Consider the following 21,974-nt stretch of genomic DNA (forward strand, 5'->3'; position numbering starts at 1 on the left):
TGTGTATGCTTAATTTAACCATCATTGTGGATTCGGGACGTCATTTCCTCAATCAACTGAAAAATGACAGTTTAAGTGTTAACATTTCTGAGGCGTTGTATCAGAAACTGAGGAATGGATTTTGCTGCTCTAGCTCTGCTTGGGGTTTGTGGAGGGGTTAGCTCCATCTCTTGCATAACTGTTAGACCATTGAGAGAAAAAATGATAGCTTTCTCTAGATCTTATCTAACCATGTTTGCTCCTCTAGCTCAGCTGAGGTTTTCTGGAGGTGGTTAGCTGTATCTGTTGCATAACTATCAGACCATTGAGAGAAAAAATGATAGCTTTCTCTTGATCTTGTCTAACCATGTTCTCTTCCTCCTCTTTTTTGGTTAACATTTTATTCTCTTGTTACCATACTTTAGTATTTGAGTTTTGAATCAGCTCATGTGCACCTAAACAAGCAACACTTTTGCAACAAAATTGTGGATTGGTAGTATTAAAAAAAAAAACTTCTGTTTTCTCTCCTCACCCTTGTATTAGGTTCGTGTTGTTTTACATTTTCTCACAATCCCCCTTATTTTATGAATAATAGAAATGAGTAGTCAGAGACTCGAAGTATGTTATCTTGGCAAACTGAACTTGAAGAATCAGTAGAACCACTTGCAGTGTGCAAAATTGAAGATTCAAATGATAGATTGCTACAATTTGTACAGGTAGTTGATGCATATGCTTTAATTGGAGATATCTCTGGTCTTGCTGAAAAGTTGCAAAGCTTCTATATGCAGGAAGTTTTATCAGAAACCCACTCTGTGTTGAAGAATACTGTGCAGGAGGTACATACAACCAATTACTCCCTCTGTTCCAAAGAAATTGTCTGCCTTTATATTTTTGTTTGTCCCAAAATGATTGTTTGGTCGAAATATTAAGTCACATATTTTCCTACAGTGCTCCTAATCAAAGCTCATTTTACAGGAGACCTACTACAATTGGAAAGGGGGTCTTTAGAAATTATGGATAAAATTATTGATATGGAATATCAATTAATAACATTATTAATATGTGTGAAAAGTCGAATATGACAATTTCTCTGGGTCAGATGGAGCATGATTTTATAAGTGAAATTAGTTTCAGATAATCAGTAGTGGGCAAGATATAGATAGCCCAGTTATGAATTTCAAGTCCAAAATCTCTCTCTGCACCTACATGCATATTGATGCATGCGTTGAGGTTGTTTAAAATCTCAACTTCTTCAAAGGGTTTTCCCCTTCAAAATTTCTTTCCTTTCATAGTCCTCCATGGAAATTAATGTCAACTATCTTCATAAGGTAATCTTTACTCAGTTAACTGATTAACTTATGCAGGATCTGGAAATACAGATGCAGAACAGTAGGTACTTTCTTTTCACTTTAACTGTTTCTGTATTGAATCCATCATAACTCAATTATTTTTATATGTTACATAATATTTTTGTGCATTTCATTCCAGACTTACCTACAGCGATCTAAGCCTTCAGATACCTGAATCTAAGTTCAGGCAGTGTTTGTTGAGAACATTAGCAGTCTTATTCAGGTTGATTAGTTCCTATCATGAAATAATGAACTTCCGGCTGGAGCACAAGGTCAGACTATATTCTTTATATGCCCAGTTTAATTTAATTTTTTTTCCTTTTCTTTACTTTTATGGGATGTTTTCAGTCCTCTCCACAACAAGGTCAGGGCTTGCAAACATTGATGGTTAAATTGAGTATCCTAAAGCTTTCTTTCCCTTTCTATCCTTTATCCATTTTTTTGTTTGTAAACTTTGGATGGTTGCTTAAATATGTTTCTAAACTAGAAGTGTAACGGTTGTTGATTGTCACTTAATTTAATGGATCATATTGGACTGTTAATCATTTGTGCGTTGTTTCTGCATCTAGTGCCTTCTTTTTTAGTTTTTTTTATAGTAATAGTAAATTTTGGTTTTGTTTTCTCATTTTGACTACACATTTTATGGAGACATTATTACCAATCGTAGATGAGGCGCATTAATTCCGGAAAACCTAGAATTCTTACATGAAATGAAGCTAAACAATTTAAATGTAGATCTTTTACAACAACCTTTAGCCTCTTAAACCTTTTTTTTTCCTGTTAATCGAAATCACGGGGATAATAAAAGCAGTGTGAGCTGGAAAGCTTCCATGATTACCAGAGACAAGTTTTTCCACCCTTGAATCTATTTTAGTCAGAAGGTATTTTTTGTATTTCTTATGTAGTGTTATAAATAACATTGGTTCTGCAATGTCAGTTGTTTCTTCTGTTCACGTGTTTGTTTCTCTCATTTATCCTCAAAACTTGTTCATTGGTTTTCAGGATTTGGCATACCAAACATCTGACATGAAGCAGGATTCCTTAGGAAGCAATGGATCTCCCCGTGAATCTTTAGATAGAATGCTTGATTCATCTCCTACCGAGGAATCTACAACAACTTACATGTATTTAGATTCCAATTTTGATGCAGATGAAACTAGAAGTAATGGCAGTGAAGCATCAAGAAGTGGATCTCCTTGGTATCATCTGCGAAAAGATGCAACAGCATTTGTTTCACAAACTCTTCAGCGAGGGCGAAAGAATCTTTGGCAGCTTACAACAAGCCGAGTATCAGTGTTGCTTTCTTCTGCAGCTATTAGCTCTATGAGCACACACCAATTCTTGAAAAATTACGAAGATTTGAATGTATTCATCTTGGCCGGGGAAGCCTTCTGTGGAGTTGAAGCAGTTGAGTTCAGACAGAAGTTGAAGGCTGTATGCGAAAACTATTTTCTTGCATTTCATCGGCAAAATATTCATGTAAGTTGTTGCCAGGGTTAGTTTGTTTTACAATTTTAGTTTTCTTTGCTCATATCCCTGCTCTGTTAGGTGCATGATACATTTACCTTCAGAGCTTTATTACCCCCCTTTGAAGTAAAGTTTATTAGTCAATAAATTCAATTTGTTTCTTATTTATTGTCCTGTCACATTAACATAACTTGCTTTTATGTGATTCTAATAAAATTTCTTATCTAAATTCTGAATATCTAATACTTGGAAAAACAATATAATTTTTTTTTAAAACTTTTTCAGGCACTCAAAATGGTTTTGGAAAAGGAAAGTTGGCTGAAATTGCCACCAGATACAGTCCAATCAATTAGTTTTGCTGGACTTGTTGGCAATGGGGCTGCCCTGATAGTTCCATCTCACGGTATCTCTTCAAATGTAAAATTGCATCATTCTAACAAATCAGTGAATTCCATTGATGCCACTATCAAAAAGAGTGGATTTACCTCTTGGATTAAAAGTGGAAATCCATTTTCGCCAAAAATAATCTCCACTTCAGTGGAAGGCCACAGTTCATCCCTGCTTAATGGGGCAACTGCTGGTGAATATGATGGACATGCTAATGATAGTTATCACGGTGATCAGGCGTCTCCCCATAGTGGTGGTGCAAGTCATAAAAATGGAACTCCTTTTTCAGAAGATGAAAATGAAGATCTTCTTGCAGACTTCATTGATGAGGACAGTCAACTCCCAAGTCGAATTTCAAAACCAAAAGTTCCTAAAAGTAACTTTTCACATTGTAAAGATGATGAGATATCTGCACAGACAGGATCATCTCTCTGTCTTCTCAGGTGCAAAGCCATTTTGTGCTGTTAACTGATAACTATTTGTACGTGGATATTATAATCTGCAACTATACATAATTGTGCTTTATTGAGCTGTGTTTATTTGTGCATGTTAGATCAATGGACAAATATGCAAGGTTCATGCAGAAACTAGAAATAGTAAATGTTGAGTTTTTTAAGGTATGTTATACTGTCTACATTTCTTGTTTTTTTGTCTTCTATATATTTAACTTAAAAAATCTGTAGTTTTTTTTCCCCTCTAAATTGTTTTTCCTGATTCAGTATAGTTTTGCAGGGTATATGCCAGTTGTTTGAGATTTTCTTCTATTCTGTGTTTGAAACATTTGGTCAGCAGAACTCTAATTCAAATGGAAAATCTGACCCTCTCAATTGTAAGGGTTCCTTTTTTCCTCCAAAATTCCATCCTGTCCCATGTTGATCAATTCTGATATGCTCCTTCACCCCTAATCAGCTGCTACTATTTTGAACTAAGTACCCATAATTCATGTCTGTGGTACACAGATCGGCTGAAGACTGCTATATCCAGAATTACACAAGATTGTGACCAATGGATAAAGCCTCAGCTGACCCCTGTTTCATCCTCATCCCCTACGTCTTTGAGTACATATATGCATGGAGATGTAACACCGGCTAGTCCTCCAAATCATTCCACATCCTTTGGTCTCAAGGTATTTATGCAAGAATAATTTTGCAAAAGTAAATTTTTTCTTAATAGAGAAATATTTTCCAATCCATTGTGTGCCACCAACACAAGACAAGAGTGTACTTGAATTAATCAAAATTTTGTTTCTCAAAGAAATGATGATGGAGAACCATGAAAGACTTCTAAATTTAATTTCAATAATTTTTTTATTTACAGTTAATTATAAATTTTACTGTTTCGGGCCTTTTTTTTTATATATTTTCTGTCGAGTAGTTTTTATCAAAAGCATTCTGTTTCTTATTTAGTAGTGTTGGGTTTGGGTTTTCTATTTAATAATTCAATTATGGTTGTATTACATAAAAGCTTCAATTTCTTATGTTTCAAGAACCATTTTTTGATTATCAGGGGACTGACAATAAATAGATAAATAGATTGTTTTCCATCCCTATAGTTCTTCTTCAGTTGGTTTTCCCTGATGGAGATATCAAAAGAAGCAAAACTAATGTTCTTTTGTGGCACGGTTATATCTGTAACATCCTGATCCGCTGGGAAATCTGGAAAATTGTCTTAGTTTAGTTTTTGTTCGTTACGTTATATTCTACTAGTTCTAAAGTAATTACCTTTATTAGTTTTTTCCTATTCTAAATAGATAATAAGTATTTTCTTAATAGAAAATAAGTCCATGTTGGCCCTTGAGTACTATATCAACCTATATAATGGATCTTTCAATATTTTAATAACATTTGATGAATAAAATTCTAGCAATTTGCTTTTGATTGTGTGACTCAATCTCTCACCTTTTAAGAACCATCGGTGTGAAGCTTAGGTATTTCTATCCTTTAGGTGTGACTCAGAAACCTATTAGTGTGAATAGTTTCTACAATTTCCAAGAAAACCCCATCAATCTAACCTGAAAACATCTCATCAATAGACCTAAACAACCTCTCATGCATACCTAATCAACCCTATAACATTTACACGTGAAAGATTTTGCCTAAAATCTCCTAAAATTACTATTCACACCTCTATACACAACCCTGAACAGCCTTTAAAAGTCATCTCCAGAACTGCCCCTAAGTGGTCCTGCATCATCTCCTTCTGTTATCTTGTACTTTGTCTTCCTTGGTTTAGAATCACAGTTGCAATTTTGTTTGTGATCGTGGTTCATTGGTTATATTGGCATTCATGCTAGTATTAGATTCTGTTTGACCTCTGCTGTGCTGGGATAATTGATGAAACACATCAAGTTGTTTGGTAATGAATTGTTATGTTGTGTTGTTTGTAAAATCACTTAAATTAAATTACCATTAAGGACAACTAAAATTAAACATTTTCTTTCAAAAACTAAATGAATTGCTTAAGAAATGAATTCTTTTTTTAAAAAACACAAATATCATATAAAAGCAAGTTTAAAAGAAACAATAATAAAAACCTTACATGGTTTTTTTTAGTAAACATGATAGTCAAATAATTTAATTATAGCTAAAAACTAACATACTTGGAATAAAATAATTAAGATTAGTTAATTTTAATATATTTAAGGTTATTAACTTTGTAATTAATATTAGTTAATTACTATATATAAAGCAAAAATGATTTGGGTTCGTTAATTCTAAAATATTTAAGGTTATTTTAGTTTTTTAAATAAAATAATCAGCCTTACATTTCAAAATGATCACTTCGCATGCTTTTTGAAGTGGAAGCTTATATATATTTAACATGTTTTTTTTATGAAATTAGCCTTCCACTCTCAAAAGTTAAGCAATTGATTTTTAAAATCCTAATCAAACACTTTTTTATTGTTTTCTTTTAAAGTAAAGTATAAAAGTTAGAAAAATAGACAGCCAAACATGCTCTTAGTATTGTAATTTCACTAGAAAAGATAAATACTAATACTAAAATTTAAATAACTAATTTCTTAATTTCATGAAAAATACTTTCTTGCTTATCTCATTTATATGATAATAATTTAACAATTTAGCTTAGTACACCTGAAACTAAGAAGTTCTGAAAAATAATTTTTTTTTTAGCAATTTAGCATGGTACACTTAAAACTAAGTTCGCATAAATAAAAAAAATAAAAAAATCAAGATTAATAGTAATGAGGTCTGTGATATTGGTATGGATATCATTTGTGAACTACCCGTCGGTCATTGTGTAACCTAACGTTCGTTGTTTGATTTTGACTCTTTTTTTCTTCTCTCCTTCTAATTCTTCTCTCTTCCTACATCAAAGTAGACATTGAGAGTGTGCCCTTCCCAGTGCAACTGTTTTGACTTTGAAGTGCATAGAGACCAGGATAAAGATAATAACTGTTCATGATGTTCACTGAAGTAGGGTCATGCAATAGCCAATTATAACTTGTTAGGTATTCATGATATGCCGTTGATTGTAGAAAGCAAATTAGTGCATTTCCCCCCCCATCTGTACATAAGGAGAATCATCCACCTCTGTTACACAGGACGCATTTATTTTCTCTAAGAAAAAGGATCTTTTGTTCTGGCCTTGGCACTGGCAGCATTTTTCCCTGCTGAGAAGGTTGAGCTCATATATATTAAGAAATTAGTGTTGTAAAATGTTTGGCAAGTTTATTGGAGTTTTGACTCTCCTGGATGTGCCATGGCCATTATTGTCACTTTCATTATCATGCTGTCCTGTACATGGAAACTTATCACATTATGATTCAGTCTTGTAGAACAAAATTATCAAAGGCAGATCTTGCATCACAATGGGTTGTCATATGATGCATGTGTATGAATACATATATAGCTACAATGAATGTGCAGTGGCTTCTTGATTATTAAAAACTCTTAATTGCTATCAGCTAAATTTGGTTGTTTGGATTTACAAAAGAGCTGTTCTGTAATCAGTATGCCTACAGTAATAGATAATTGTGTTGCAGGAAAGATGTGCTGCTGCTGATACCATATCTCTTGTTGCTCAAATATTACACAGATCTAAAACCCATCTTCAGTCAATGCTTCTTCAGAATAATCCAGCTATAGTGGAAGACTTTTTTGTCCTTGTGGTATATTTCCTTGTTTCTGTATTTTTGAGCATTTTTATTAGCCATAATTTTTTGAAATCTTTCGAAAATTATTTTGATACTGTATTAATGAGCTGTTAAATTGGATATTCGGAATCATATATTTTGACATTATTATATGCTGTAGGAGAAAAGGATGCTAGTATGAAATATGTTTGTCTGGGTATTATTCCATGTTCTAATATAGCTGGAAAACCATCTGAATTTCAGAAAGTAAATTAATTTTGAAATTGAATACTAGAGCCTGGGAGTTTACTTATTTATCCATGTGTGCACCACGTTCAGATGGTTCCAGTTGCTAGGTTGTATTGGGTTAGGTCAATGAAAAGGAAATGAATGATGGTTGAGTGGAAGCATCTAAATTTTGAGATTGTTGTTGGTTAAGAGAGAGGGAGGACTTGATCGCCCCCCAATAACCTTCATTTCTTACCATAAAACTTGCCCGTTACTTGAATAGGCATGCTCTTTCTATTCTCTTTTCATCTATTCAACCCTCTAATAAGTGAAGTTGTCCTATGACAAAGTTTGGACAATCATATATACCTGTTTACTAAACTTCAGGGGTAATCTTTCCTTATAAGTTGTTTTTTTTATATGGTTTTTACATGAACTATGTTCTTATTTCGGTCCTTAATTTAGAAATAGATATTTTCATTCCTTTTATATTGACAAGTAAGTTATTTTTTTTATCAGGTGGACTCTGTACCAGATGTTATAGAGCACTTACACCGGACCACTGCAAGATTACTTCTTCACATTAACGGGTAAGTTTAGAACTGAATAATGTTGATCGAACCCTTCTGTATTAATTAAATCATCGGATGTTCTTGTGGATTAATGAGCTGAATAATTTTAATGAAGCCCTATTGGATGCCCAAAGCCATTTCCAACAGCATTTCTCGTTGCGGATGATAACTTGTGACTTTTATGTTTATTTAAGATACATTTGATGGAACTGCTAATCTGTGTCAACTGCTCAAAGGTTCTTTAGAGCAGCCTTTTTAATGGCAAGTTAATTCCTATATCAAATGAAGTCAAATAACAATAATACAAGCAACCTTACTAGCACTTGAAACTTGAAAATAACATAAAATGGAAACAGCCTGCTTCCACTTAAATAAAAATCACAGCTTGTGAATGGATCATGAGTCAAATTTTGGAGACAAGCGAAGCATGATGCAGGATAATGTGCAAAGAAAACCTATTTACGGGGCATGAAAGTTTCAGCTGGGAGAAGTTGGCATAACTATCATATTTAATATATTTGGTAATTAGATAAAACGTTCATAATCAGAAATGGAAGCTGTAGTCTTGAAACTCAAACAAAGCAAATTTCTTTAACCGGATTTGAGACAACAAAATTCTGACTTTAATAAACTCAGCTATAGGAGGACTTGCAGCATCAAATGGGTGAGCTGTGAAAACATGAAGCAAATGCAGATTTTAATCGCTTTATCTGTGATAGGGATTGTTTACAAAAAATGTTAGTTATTTGTCAGGTTGAAGACATCCTGGTAACTGTACCTAGATAAAACAACTAATCTTGATTTCACTGCATGCTTAAGAAACCTTCAACTTGCTGGTTTTGTATGCCTGCTTGTATACCAGATGATCAGTTTCCCAAGCAAAATACAATCAAAACTCAAGATTCCACTGGATTCTTCATTACCTTTCAGTCAAAAATCTTGTTTGGTTCATTGCTACCATCTTTGATGCAAAGCACTTTTTAGCAGGTATGTTGATCGGATAGCTAATGCTAAGTGGGAAGTAAAAGAGCTTGGTCTAGAGCATAATGGGTATGTTTCATCCTCTCCTTTTTTACTATAATTATATGCTTGTTTATATTGTTCGAGCATGTTGTAACTTCCATGCTTTTAATGACCTAGATATCATCTATCTCTTTTGTAATTTTTCCATTAAAACTGTGTGTTGAGTGTGTTAATTTCATAAATCAAAGGTAAGTTAGCTTGCAACATTTTCTAATCATGTTAAAAAAAATATACTTCTTACAATTTTCCTCTTTTTTTTTTTAATAATATTTGTACTGCATTCTGTGCTATTAATTGAAGTTTTTGATTCACTGGCCTGCTCACCTACTCTGGTTGGCTTAGGGTGAAGTTTTTGTATGATAATAAAACGTTACTTTGGAGCTTTTTTTGGTCATGACCTTGGTCCTTGCTTCCTGTGCTATGTCCTCTGTGACACCCCCTCCCCCCACTTTAGCTTGACCCATGTTAATTAATGGAACTAGATATTTGTGGACTACATGATATCTCTTACAATTCTTTAATAGGTACTGAGCATATTTTTACAACAATTATCCATCAGAATATACTGCTATCACTTTATAATCCCTCCCATTCGAGTTATATTGACAGGTATGTTGATTTACTTTTGGGAGAGTTTAAGCACTATAAAACGAGGCTTGCACATGGTGGAATTCACAAAGAGGTAATGGCTGGTTCACATCTCAGGAGGAGCAGCATTTTGTAAAATTTTGAATACAGAATTTACAACTTGATGCTCATCATTTTGTAAAAGATGTTGATGTTTTACATTCTGGATAATACACGAGCACTTTGAATAAATTTGTATGTGCACATATGCCGATAAATAAATGGGTTTCTTAGGCTGGCTAATTTACTAGTAGTAAACACTTGGTTAACAATCCTCCCAATCATTGGCCTTACCTCATCATAAATGGCATAATTTTGTTGTATTATTTTGCTCTAAAAATCCTGTGATTATACCAAGGAGGAAACAAATATCGAAATATCTAAAAATGAAAAGCATGCAAGTCATGGATGTTTAATGTGAACTTCACGAATGTTTGCTGTGAGTTGAAATGTATGAATGAAGAGCAGTTCAAAAAACATTTCAGTACTACTCTTTCCAAGGCAACAGATGAGGGATAGAATAATCTACTTGTGGTCTTCAGTCTTCTACTTTAGGGGCAGTTAGAGGGGTGTCTTTAGAGCAATTATTTTGTGGGACTACCGTACTTTCTTTTTTGTTTTTTTATGTTTTTGCTTTCTTCCTCTGTACTTTTCTACATCTTGTCTCGGAGGACTTCTGTATTATTTTCTTCTCGTAATCCAATAATATCTTCATTTATATTATTTTGCTAATAGCTTCCGCCTGCCTGGTTATGATTCTGTTCTAATTTTGTACTAATAAACATGTTTCTCATGTCCCAAAACTTGAACAACAAACTAGTCTAAACTATATTTCTATCTTCATAGGCACAAGACCGTCTTTCAGAATATGGTGTTGAAATCGTCGCTGAAACCCTCATAGAAGGTCTATCACGGGTGAAGAGGTGTAGTGATGAAGGACGAGCTCTTATGTCATTAGATCTTCAGGTTCTTTCAAAACTCCAACAGGAATTTATATTTTTCAAGATTTCCATTTTGCCTCTAGCTCCTTTTGCACCTCTCAAGAATTGATAATTTAAGTGCTATCTAAATTCCTTTCAGGTTTTGATCAATGGCCTCCAGCATTTTGTCCCCATAAATGTTAAGCCAAAATTACAAATGGTTGAAACTTTCATTAAGGTAAGAATTAGCGTGTTCAATGAGACAATTTCTTAAAAACATGTGAAGATATTGGAGGAGAAATGATTAGTAGTGATCTTTGAGCCTTGAGGCTTGCTTGGTCAACCCATCTTCCTTGGTTCTTGGATACTCGTTTCACTTAGAAATGCCTGGTGAACATTTTCACTATCAAGATTATTAATTGGAATTTTCATTCTCTCGACCCGTACAGGCCTACTACCTTCCAGAAACCGAGTATGTACACTGGGCTCGTGCTCACCCGGTAAGAAAATTCTGCACTGGAACCGAGGAATTGTTTTATTGTTCTTAACATGCTCAACACCTATTTCAACCTATCTTTTAATAATACAACTACACTTTTCCTCGCAGGAATACACTAAAAATCAAATTGTTGGGTTGATCAATCTCGTTGCTGCAATGAAAGGTTGGAAGAGAAAAACCAGGTTGGAAGTGATCGAGAAAATTGAGTGAGCTGTGACTTGAGACAGTCATGTTAGTGTTTTGGGTATATAAAATCCTGCACTCCACTAATATATATGTTTTTTATAACATGAATGGTGTATATTGCATATTATTCCCCTGCTTCTTGATTATGTTAGGTTGTATATCTTGTAATACATGGTTTTCCCAATGGGGGAATATCAAATGTAATTTTGGATCACATTATACGGCCAATAATGAATTCGTGGGTAGATTTTATTTCAATTACTCATGGCTGCAAATATTATGATCGAGGTGCCCATTTGTAACTGATCAAGAACAAAAGAACGTTTGAGAATTAAAGATTTGCAAAACCATTAGGTCTTTTTTGGAGTCTTTTCTGGTTCGCGTTTTGCTGATTTTATTTTATTCTAATTTTCATAGCCCTCTAATGAACGGGAAAATGGCTTGCTTTGCCACGCAAGGCATATCCGTGGTTAATGGTTTTTCATTTGTTATTGCCAGTGTCTGAAATCAAGATAATAGCGTCCTTTTCTTGCTTTTCCTCTTACCTGTTGCATCATGCTGTGCAATTTGACCACTCCTGAACCATTTTGCTGTACGGTAGAAAGAACCCGCCAGGAATAGTTTGTTCGCAGCTCATCATAGCTCACTGTAATTTTCATGCACCGTATTTTATTAGAGGATGTTTTTTCCAGTTATCAGGGCGTCTGTATTTCCTAACCCCGACAATGACAAATGACTCAGCTAAGTTGACCTCTTCAATACAGATAGTAGTACTACGATAAAATTGAAGATAAAAATTAGTGTGAACTAGAAATCGCCGAGAGAGAGAGAGAGAGAGAGAGAGAGAGTGAGGAAATGGTGGAAAGTGGCTTCCTCTTGGCCTTATATTGGCACCACCTCTCGGCGTTCTTCTCTCACGTGGCCTTGTAAAGGCAACAGTCCTTTGCGTGCTCATAAGCCAACCCCTAGGCTTCTAGGCTTGAGCCCCATCACGTGGTCACAACACTAGGCAAACCATTATAATGAAACACCTAGACAAGCAAGACAATAAGATAATTGAAAGGTTAATAAATAATGATTGGGTGATGCACGTTTAAAGCCTCACAAGGATCACCCCAACCATACACGAACAGGGTAAAAGAGTGCTATGAGAAGCACTTCACCTTTGTTGTGAAACAAGGAATGGCTGTTAGACAAACCATCAAGACTAGGGAAGGGGGTGGCTGATGGCTCGGGGGTCTATACCCTCGATCATATGGTCCATGTACTATTTCTCAAGACAAGGCTAGGATGAGATCGTCAAAGTCTTGATGGCCTAACTAGTCCGTATAATCTTAATCATTTAGGACACAAGATGTTTATAGAGCCTAACAAGACCTTCAATGAGTAGATGCACCCCCAAGCCAATCACTACCCTAGATGCATTGCCCTCTTTGCATATTCAATCTACTACATGTATTATAAGAAGGCATATCTGTGGTCATGTCTACTTTAAAGATTGATCTTACAAACCCTAAAAAACCTTTATAGAAGTCAATTGTTACTCGGAGTCTTTTTCTTTATGGAGTCCAAAACTATAGACTGCTAGTACATTGACCATCATATCCTTATATGGATACATTCACATAAGTTCAAAGCTATCTAAATAATCTTGAACTCCAAGGTGAGGAATCATCTTCTTCACAAGAATATATATTTTTTCTCTTACGCTATGTAACACAATCTTCTTTATTTCATAAAAATCATATTGTTATGTTGATAATTGGTTTAAGTAAATGTAATTTGTATAATATAAAGACTAAAGATTAGATTAGTACTAAGTGACATAATGAAGTTATCGAAATATATATAAGCACAAACATAAAAAATATAGAATAACTTTACAAGTTTAAAGATTACAACGATAGCTTTATAGACAAGACATAGATTAATTAATTGTATATAAAATATCTTGAATAAATTATTTAGTATACTTGTTGAAGCACTTAAAATTTAAAAGAAATGTATATTATGTTGTTGTCAATGGTTGTAACCTTTGTTCTTAAAACTTTATAGCTTGTTATTTGGTATAAATGAGTTGATTGCAATAAGTTTTCTAGAATTTTAACACCATTACCATGATTAATTGCACTACAAATCAAATTCTACAAACTAGAAAGAAATACTAAAAAAATCTCTCTATGAAAAACTTGAATTTAAGTTCTAGAATGATTAAAGAAAATCAGAGCATGAAAATGCTGAAAGAAATAAAGGATCGGAAGGCAAAAAGGTTATTACATGGTATTCAAACTTCTTCCATTTAAGCCCATTTTATACTTACAAAATTGACGCATAATTAATTTTGATAATTAATAGAAATAATTCTAACTATTATGCTTTTAATACTCATAATAAAAATTAAATTCTAACAATTTTTTATTATAAAAACAAGATATTTCTCCTTTAAAAATAAACCATTTAAAAAAAGAAATAATAATATTCAAACTGTTTATGAATACCAAGCCTAAGCCTCAAGTCTAAGTAGTGTTGAGTGAGTATGTGTGCAACTTAAACCTAAAGTCCACTTAGTTTAGGGTCTCCCCCATGTTCCATGAGATTAATTTGAAGTCTTTTACTTTCCATTGTATAATCTATAAGGAAATCTTATAATCATTGAAGGTTTTTGAGTTTATCGAGCATGTTAACGAGTTCAATTTGTCATTAAATTATAATTTATTTTACGCATATTAATATTCAAGTTACAGTATTTTTATTGAAAAATATTTTTTTAATAAAATGTTAACCTAAAAAGTGAATGGATGTCACTTTTCACTTTTAATTTGTATTAATTTGTGTCCATTAACTATATTTTTTGAAACAAATTTCTAACACTTCTGATATGGGTCGAGAGACATTTATCAAATCTGTTGCTTCTAGCTATTCCTATATTCCTGCATATTTTATGAGATGTTTAGAATTTCCTAAAGGGATTTGCAAGGAGATCAATTATCTCATATATAAGTTCTGGCAGGGCTGAAAAGGGGATGAACGAAAGATTCACTAGATTAGCTGGTTAGATTTATGTGAAAAGAAAAGGTTAGGTGGCCTGGGTTTTTGATACTTGGAAGCCTTCAATCTAGCTGTCAGTGAAGCATGGTCAGAGGCAGCTATGCCATGGTCCCTTCTCCCATTTCTATAATTTCCTGCATGCTGCTAGTTCCTCTTCTTCATCACGGGCTAGGAAAAGTATTCCAACGGGAAAATATATTTTACGATGTGGAATTAGATGGAGAATTGGTCAAGAATGTGCTATCACCTACCTATCTAATCCTTAGATTCCTTCACAATATCCTTTTCTTCTTTCCATCAAATCTGACGCTCTAGCTGATGTTCATCGGGTTTCCTAGCTTTTCCATGATCTTTCACATTCATGGAATGAACCTTTCGTACGAAAAATGTTTTCAGAATCTTATGTGAGGGCTGTTCTATGTGTTTCCTTGAGTACTCCTGACACTCATGATAATCTGCACTTGTATCACTCGTAGAATGCAAGGTTCTCTGTGAAGTTACACTGGAGGCTGGAGGGAGTTCTTAAAAGCCTGAAAGGAAGTCTTTATCTGGGCCAAAAGGCCCAAAGCCTAGAGTGCTGTCCGGTCAAAAAGTTGGGAACTACACCGTAATTTTAAAAGAAGAAGCCTGAACAGTGTTCAGGCTAGCTATAGTAAAACAGAGCCCGAACAACAAATTGGAAAAGAGAAGACTGGAAAGCAAAAAACGAAGGCAAGCATAAAATCCAGCGAGGAAAAGAGTAAAAAAAGCGAGAACAGAGAAAACGAATCAGAGCTTATCAAAGCTCCGATGGCAATTTGCGCCATATTATTATAAAGAGTTCACTGACACAGAGACAAATATAACTACACTACATAAGACAATCTACATGTGCCAGCTAAATTTTCCTTTCTTCCTTCATTTCAGCCCTTCATTCTTCAATAACTCTCCACTTTAGTCCTCTAATTTACTTGACCAAACCACATGCAAGGTTGAGAGGGAGAAAAGAAAGGAGAAAATAATAAAAATATATTGTTATGCATGTGCTCTCATTGCCCAGACATTTGTCACATTTATTTTGCAAAAAATATGGACACATAACTTCTTAGTACATGCCATGCAACCATCCGCTGGATACACAATAATCACTTAAAAGTTTAGTTTATTTGGTAGTATGGTTATAATTATTTTTTAAATAATTTTATATATTAAAATTATATAAAAATAATTTTTTTATGTTTTAAAAATTATTTTTGACATCAATATATCAAAATAATTTAAAAACACTAAAAATATATTAATTTAAAGTAAATAAAAAATAATTTTTTTAAAAAATACTTTTAAAATACAAAAATAAATAAACTCTCCATTGTTGTAGAGGTATCAATAAGGGCACACAAATTGTAGGTATGGGAGTTTACTTATCCTGCCAATGGTGAGTATATGTCCACTTATTTTACTATGAATACTTATCTTTCTTATTACTAGTTAGTACAATGCCAGTTTTTTAAGTGTGATGCTGATACAACTTGTTTTTATAAGTTATTTATATGATAAAAATAATTATTTTTCATAATTATTCTCACATGATACAATTTCTATTTTCATAAGACACATGATACAATTTCTATTTTCATAAGACAATTTCAACAGGCCATAACATACACACTTTTCTTCACTGTTTTTTTTGTTGTTATATATTATTTTTCTCTCATAATTTATCAATTTAGATTTTATATTCTAATAAATAACTTATTTTATAGAAGTTTAAGACTAGTTTATTTTAATTTTTCTTAATTTTAACTTTTTCATCAAACAACTCAGTTTAAAGACGAATTTGATAGTATATTTTTATAAGAAAGAAAGGAAAAGAATTCCTACTAAGTCAAATCCTTGCTCCTTGAGTCAATTTTAAAATATAATTTTTTTTTAATTAATGTTGATATTTGAGCTACTTTACACATATCTCAATTATTTTTAAAGATTTTAAAATTAATTATCATTCATAGGATATTTAAACTCTTAACTATTAAAAAATAATTTCAAGATCTTTTTATTTGAGCTACCCCTCAAGATTATTACAACATGAATTCTTTTTTTTTTTAGATTAACGTGGGTGTCCGGGCCAGCTTACGCGCATCCACGACTAATCCCACGGGCCCTGAAGTTAAGGACCATGTAAGCCTCCAGTGGCCATCATATGAGCAACTAAGGACTCGAACCTGAGACCATAGAGGAAGCAAACCCCTTGATCCCAAGTCCTTACCATTTGGCCACCACCTAGATGGTTAATTACAACATGAATTCTTTTTTTTTTTTTTTTTTTTTTCCCTAGGTCAAGCACTGGTTTGCGTTCTCCATTCGTTATTTTTTTTTTTGATTTACGTGGGGTGTCCGGGCCAGCTTGCGCGCACCACGACTAATCCCCACGGCCCACTGAATACCCTGCAAACCTAGTAGGCATGTAAGACACCGCGGGGATGACAGGCGTGCACGCCAGGGCTCGAACCCAGGTGCAGTGGAAGAAGACAAGCCTCTTCCACCGCTAGGCCAAGCCCTGGAATGCTACAACATGAATTCTTGATTTTCAGAGTGATGGTCTTTCTGATCCTCTCGCTGCCATGGTCTATTAATCTTGTTTTGATGGGGCTTGCTGGCTTCTTATGTCAGAGGATTTGGAAACCAAGAAATGCTCTTGTTTTTCAATCCATTATATGGTCTAGTGCTCATATGTTGCTTATGGCCGCTAATTAGAAAATGGAATTTGATGAAGCTTTGCCTCATTGACCTACACAATCCAATGATGATCGATATGGCTCTGTTCTGCAATGGTCTCCCCCTCCAGTTGGCACGAAGGTGGTGGTGCTGGTATTGTTATCAAGAATCATTCATTCCATTTCCACCACATTTCTGATCTAACCACTACAGAAGCCTTGGCTCCTCAAGTGGCTGCTTCGATCCCTCGCTCTTGACAGGAATGATAACCAGATGATCTTCGAGGGTGAAGGTCTATCAGTCATTAATGTCATTCCTTGTATTCTTTCAATGATTCTATATGATGTTGTTTCTCTTGATAATTCTTTACTTGTATTTTCTCTTGGCTCCTGCAGAATTTATAGGAGCTCAGTCTCTCTCTTTCAATAATACCATCTCTCTTGGTCAATATATATTTACATATTTAAAGACCAAATTAGAATATTTCGGACGCAATGGGTTTCCTCAAAACCATACAATAGATGAACAATCACGCATCCCATTAACCCTTTTGTAATAAATATTCTAATTAATATATAGTTTATAGCTCATGGATACTTTCACTTTTTTCTTTTCTAATTCATTAAAGTATAATTAATCTGCCCATAATTAAGTAACCTGACATTTTGCCGAACTTTGTGTACCTTACTAATAGACGCAAAACAAGAACCGAAGTTTTGCGTAAGGTCCAAACACACTCCTCTCTCCCTCTTTCATTTTTTCCCTATATATCGTCTTTCTTTTATTTATTTCTCAACAATTCCCCCTATATTCTTTCCTTTTATTGCCTTCTGATTTCATTAATCCAACGATAGGATGCCCACATAACCTACCCCCAGTGATCTCAACCGTTACATTAGCTTTGTGTTTCAGCAAGCTTTATACACACACACAAACACACACCCCTGTCCTCTTGCCATTTCCTTTGTCCAATTTGTCGATATATCTTAAGCATCTTTTTTATTTTCTCTGAACCGTCCACGGCCCGCGCCACCTTCCCTCCTTGGCATCCACGTTGTTTTCTCTTGGTGCCTCCGTTGCTACACCGGTCCTTCCTGATAATGGTAACTATAATGGGAGGCATTTATGCTGTGTCTTGTTTAGTTTTCATTCTATAGCCCAGTTGATGGTTTTAATTCTTCGGGTGGCAAACAATGCAGGAAATGCTGGTACCACCGTGGCTTGAATCACTATTATCGACTGCATTCTTCACCGTTTGCCCCAGGCATAGAGATGCCCCACGTAGCGAATGCAACATGTTCTGCCTTGATTGCAATACCGAAGCCTTTTGCTTCTATTGCCGTTCAACTCGACACAAAGATCATTCTGTTATTCAAGTAATTTATCTTTTCTTTTTTTGGAGAGACATTCTTGTCTTAATAAGCATCTGATGAATATAACATCTCTGAAACGCATGGGGTCATGTAAAAACAGATCAGAAGGTCATCGTATCATGATGTTGTTAGGGTTGCTGAGATTCAAAAGGTTTTGGACATTACTGGAGTTCAAACTTACGTTATAAACAGTGCTAGAGTTCTTTTCCTTAATGAGAGACCACAGCCCAAGAGTAGCACAAGTAAAGGAGTCCCTCATTTATGCGAAATTTGTGGGAGAAGTCTTTTGGATCCCTTTCGTTTCTGTTCTCTAGGATGTAAGGTCAGTTAATTTCTTCCCATTTCTCTTCTCAGATTTCTACCGGCCCTCTCCTTCAAAAAAATAAAAATAAAAAAATGTACCTCATAGTCATTAGGACCCGACTCCAAGTTGTTCAAGACTCGCGATTCACTCGCCATAATCATTTATTATACCAAAATAGTTGCATCCCTTATTTGATTTCTGCCCTCTGCACACAAAATTATTTTCAAATTACTGCTACATTGTGGTTTTCAATGAGTGACATTGTGGTTGTATCAAGATTTCAGACTTGATGTGATGGTAATTTTGATAATCGATTATTGGTAGCCATCCGAGCTAGCTAGCTTAATTTATAAATTAGTTGTCAGAGCGTAGATGCTCTCGCGCCCTTAAAGGAAAGGAAATTATATCATCGGCATAATTGACATTGTATGATTTTTTTTTCTATTTACCAAATAGACTTTTTCCTGTTCTTGATGGGTTGGTTAATTTGCTTAGACAAGGGCTTAACCATAAGTTAACTTGGCATTGAATTCAGCTTGTAAGAATAAAGAACAATGGAGATGCCACCTTTAACTTGAGCACCAAGGACGAGGAAGGAGGGGAAATAAGAGAAGGAATGGGAAGAAGATTGCCATCAAAGGAAGAAGAAGAATTGCGTGAAGGAAGCCAACAAGATATGCACACAAGCACGCTAACTCCTCCACATTCCAATTCAAGGAGGAGAAAAGGCATCCCCCATAGGGCACCTTTTGGGTCCTAATTATTGACCAGCCTCCTCAATAAACTTCTTTTTAAGCTCTTCCATTCTTCACAAGCCAGCACATGCGGGAAGATAATATCTGATAGACAAAATAGATTAATTTAAGGTGTATCTTAAGGGCTGTGTTTTAAAGTTTTAACACAGAAATATAGTTGTAGTTTACATTTATTTATTTATTTATTTATTATTATTTCTTCTGGGGGGGTCCAATAATAATGGTAGGATTAATGCTTGGGGATATGCAATGGTGTAGATGTTATGTATACACGCACGAACGGTTTTTTCACATAAAGTAACCAATTAACAACTCAGCCTTTTTAATTACAAGTTCATGAAACTTGCAAGAACACACGATTCTAGAAGCCAAAGAAAGGAATTTGGATAACGAAATACTTTCTTTGAAAAATATATTCCTTCCTTGAGTTTATCTCCAATATTTGTCCAAATTGGGAGCCGATCGATAGACGTTTTGACATCTATTGCGTCCATATCACATCAAACCAAAGCCATCATCAAGTGAAAGAGTTTAACACAGATATCATTGAATTATTCGGGTACATAAAAACAGCGGAAATAGAGTGTTAAAACTTAAAATTATTCGTGTAACAAAGAGTGCTTGTTGTAATTTATTTTTCCCTCATTTTTTTCATCGAATAATTTATTTTTTTAAATGCACCTCGTTTCCCATTTGCCTTCTTTAATCGTTTCAATAGATAAAAATTAAGAAAAGTTGCTCATCATTTATTTATAAAGATTGATGATATTTAGTAATAGGCTATATATATTTAGTAATAGGCTATATATATATATATATTGTTTTTCTAATTCTTTGTTTTTTAAATTTTTACATACAAAACTTAGAAGCCTTTATTATCATCTAATAAGACATGACTCCAATAAATAATTATTAAAGTGCTCATAAAAATAGCTTATTAAGAAACCATGTCATCAATATAACCCCTGCCCCCGAATTAATACCCTCAAATAAAATAAAAATGAGTATATCTTAGCTTTTGATGTTTTTTTTTTTGAAATGAAATAAATTTATATGAAAAAATTTATTGGTTGAATTTAAGTGAAGTTGGGGTGTTTAATGATTTTAATGGTATAAGTTTTCTAAAAATGTGAAGTTTTTTTGTACCTTTTATTTGTTAAATTCAAAATAATTATATTTTTCATGTTTTAGTTGTTTTCTTTTTATAGTGAATTTGTAAAAATTCCCAATAAATTAAAATTTAAGAAAAAAAAGTTATTATTGATTGAACTTAGATATTGAGAATTATAAGTAGAATGAAGGAAAATTGAAAGTTTTTGGTTTATTTCGAGATAGTTTGGACATTTAAAAACTAAAATAAAACTATGAAAATTTTAAAATAACCCTTTATTCTACCCTATTTTTCTTAAATAGCTAGAATGAAGATACAAAAATTAATTTAAAATTTGAATTAAATGAATTTAAATTTTAAATTGGGCTAATTGAATTGATTAGTTCCTTCCATAAAAATTATTGCTGTTTAGGAAGTCTCTTAGGTTGACTCTTACATGTCAATACTTGGTGGTTAGTTACATTTGAATTGCCTATGTGGTTGAGCTGATTTACAGTGTAATCTTCACTATTTATTCCAACCTTACCTCTCCTTCTTTATTTTTGAAATTTTAATGTCTTGCTTGAAAGGATATTATATCCTTCTCTTTCCATTCTCATTTTAAAATTTCTAGAAACACTACACCCTTTATATATAAAAAACTTTCCCTCAAGACGAGGGTAAATATCTTTAACCTAATCTTTTTCCATCCAAATCATATCTTTAATATTCAACCCTTATTATTAAACTAGTAACTCACATATGATCCTTTATCTAGTGATCCTTTCTTTTTGATCTAGTACCTTATCAGGCTGTGATTAAAGTTTACCCTTTTAGTTAAAAGAGGGTGGCTTGGAAATTGGTTGTTCATTCTTCTCAATTAACTTATTGAGAAGATGGATATGAAAGATAAGATATATGCAAGAATCTTTAAGAGACTCTAATAGGTAAGATATCTTTCATACCCTTACATAGATTTTGAATGGTCTATAATACTTGTAGGCTAATTTCTATTTTCTTTCATGTTTTATGCTTAACTATTATAGATGGAGTTCAAGGTACATTACTTCTCTTTCTTTTAATTTTAATTCTATTTTTTTATTTGATTGAGTTATTTTCATGTTGTATGCCTTGTATAAATTAATCTTGACATTTGTTTTTAATAATGTTGTTCTACCTTTAAAATGCTCTTCCACTAATTGGTTTTATGTTAATAACATGAAGTATTTGAGTAAATCAGGTGGGTTTGCCCAATCATTAACTTAAAAGGAGTTATTTGAAGGAATGAGTAGAAGTTAATGTTGTGCCACCACTCTACTATGATTTACTATTTGACCACTCTCTAAGGTTGTCACCTGTAAACCAATGGAGGTAACCTTT

At 33.7% G+C, this 21,974-nt stretch overlaps 2 protein-coding genes across 4 annotated transcripts; both read left to right on the top strand.

The window, feature by feature from the left end:
* Positions 1-212: 212 nt before the first annotated feature.
* LOC105116103 (coiled-coil domain-containing protein 132-like) lies at positions 213-11,699 on the top strand. 2 transcript variants are annotated; one of them, XM_011013297.1, is made up of 16 exons: positions 213-815; positions 1,344-1,372; positions 1,468-1,600; positions 2,331-2,807; positions 3,081-3,625; positions 3,736-3,799; positions 3,915-4,011; positions 4,142-4,308; positions 7,186-7,311; positions 8,023-8,093; positions 9,060-9,125; positions 9,708-9,780; positions 10,572-10,691; positions 10,806-10,883; positions 11,095-11,145; positions 11,253-11,699. In XM_011013297.1, the coding sequence occupies exons 1-16, from the start codon at positions 600-602 to the stop codon at positions 11,352-11,354; spliced, it is 2,415 nt and encodes an 804-aa protein (XP_011011599.1). In that variant the 5' UTR covers positions 213-599; the 3' UTR covers positions 11,355-11,699. The 2 variants fall into 2 exon arrangements, with proteins under 2 accessions (XP_011011599.1, XP_011011600.1); XM_011013298.1 differs by having other exon boundaries at positions 216-815; positions 9,063-9,125.
* Positions 11,700-17,839: 6,140 nt separating this feature from the next.
* LOC105116104 (uncharacterized) lies at positions 17,840-19,830 on the top strand. Of its 2 annotated transcripts, XM_011013301.1 has the most exons (4): positions 17,840-18,175; positions 18,272-18,448; positions 18,546-18,767; positions 19,285-19,830. In XM_011013301.1, exons 1-4 carry the CDS (start codon positions 18,173-18,175, stop codon positions 19,507-19,509), a joined length of 627 nt encoding a protein of 208 aa, XP_011011603.1. In that variant the 5' UTR covers positions 17,840-18,172; the 3' UTR covers positions 19,510-19,830. The 2 variants fall into 2 exon arrangements, with proteins under 2 accessions (XP_011011603.1, XP_011011602.1); XM_011013300.1 differs by lacking the exon at positions 17,840-18,175 and having other exon boundaries at positions 18,266-18,448.
* Positions 19,831-21,974: the final 2,144 nt, after the last annotated feature.

Source organism: Populus euphratica, unplaced genomic scaffold, assembly GCF_000495115.2.
Source record: "Populus euphratica unplaced genomic scaffold, PopEup_1.0 scaffold848.1, whole genome shotgun sequence".
NCBI classification, from domain to species: Eukaryota; Viridiplantae; Streptophyta; class Magnoliopsida; order Malpighiales; family Salicaceae; genus Populus; species Populus euphratica.

Excerpts from the sequence above, each read along its gene's own strand:
- LOC105116103 (XM_011013297.1), top strand. The coding sequence starts at position 600 with ATGTTATCTTGGCAAACTGAACTTGAAGAATCAGTAGAACCACTTGCA. Across the intron at positions 4,309-7,185 it reads CCACATCCTTTGGTCTCAAG|GAAAGATGTGCTGCTGCTGA; the intron begins GTATTTATGCAA and ends ATTGTGTTGCAG. Across the intron at positions 9,126-9,707 it reads CTTGGTCTAGAGCATAATGG|GTATGTTGATTTACTTTTGG; the intron begins GTATGTTTCATC and ends TTATATTGACAG.
- LOC105116104 (XM_011013300.1), top strand. The coding sequence starts at position 18,266 with ATGCAGGAAATGCTGGTACCACCGTGGCTTGAATCACTATTATCGACT. Across the intron at positions 18,449-18,545 it reads AAGATCATTCTGTTATTCAA|ATCAGAAGGTCATCGTATCA; the intron begins GTAATTTATCTT and ends ATGTAAAAACAG. Across the intron at positions 18,768-19,284 it reads TCTGTTCTCTAGGATGTAAG|CTTGTAAGAATAAAGAACAA; the intron begins GTCAGTTAATTT and ends CATTGAATTCAG.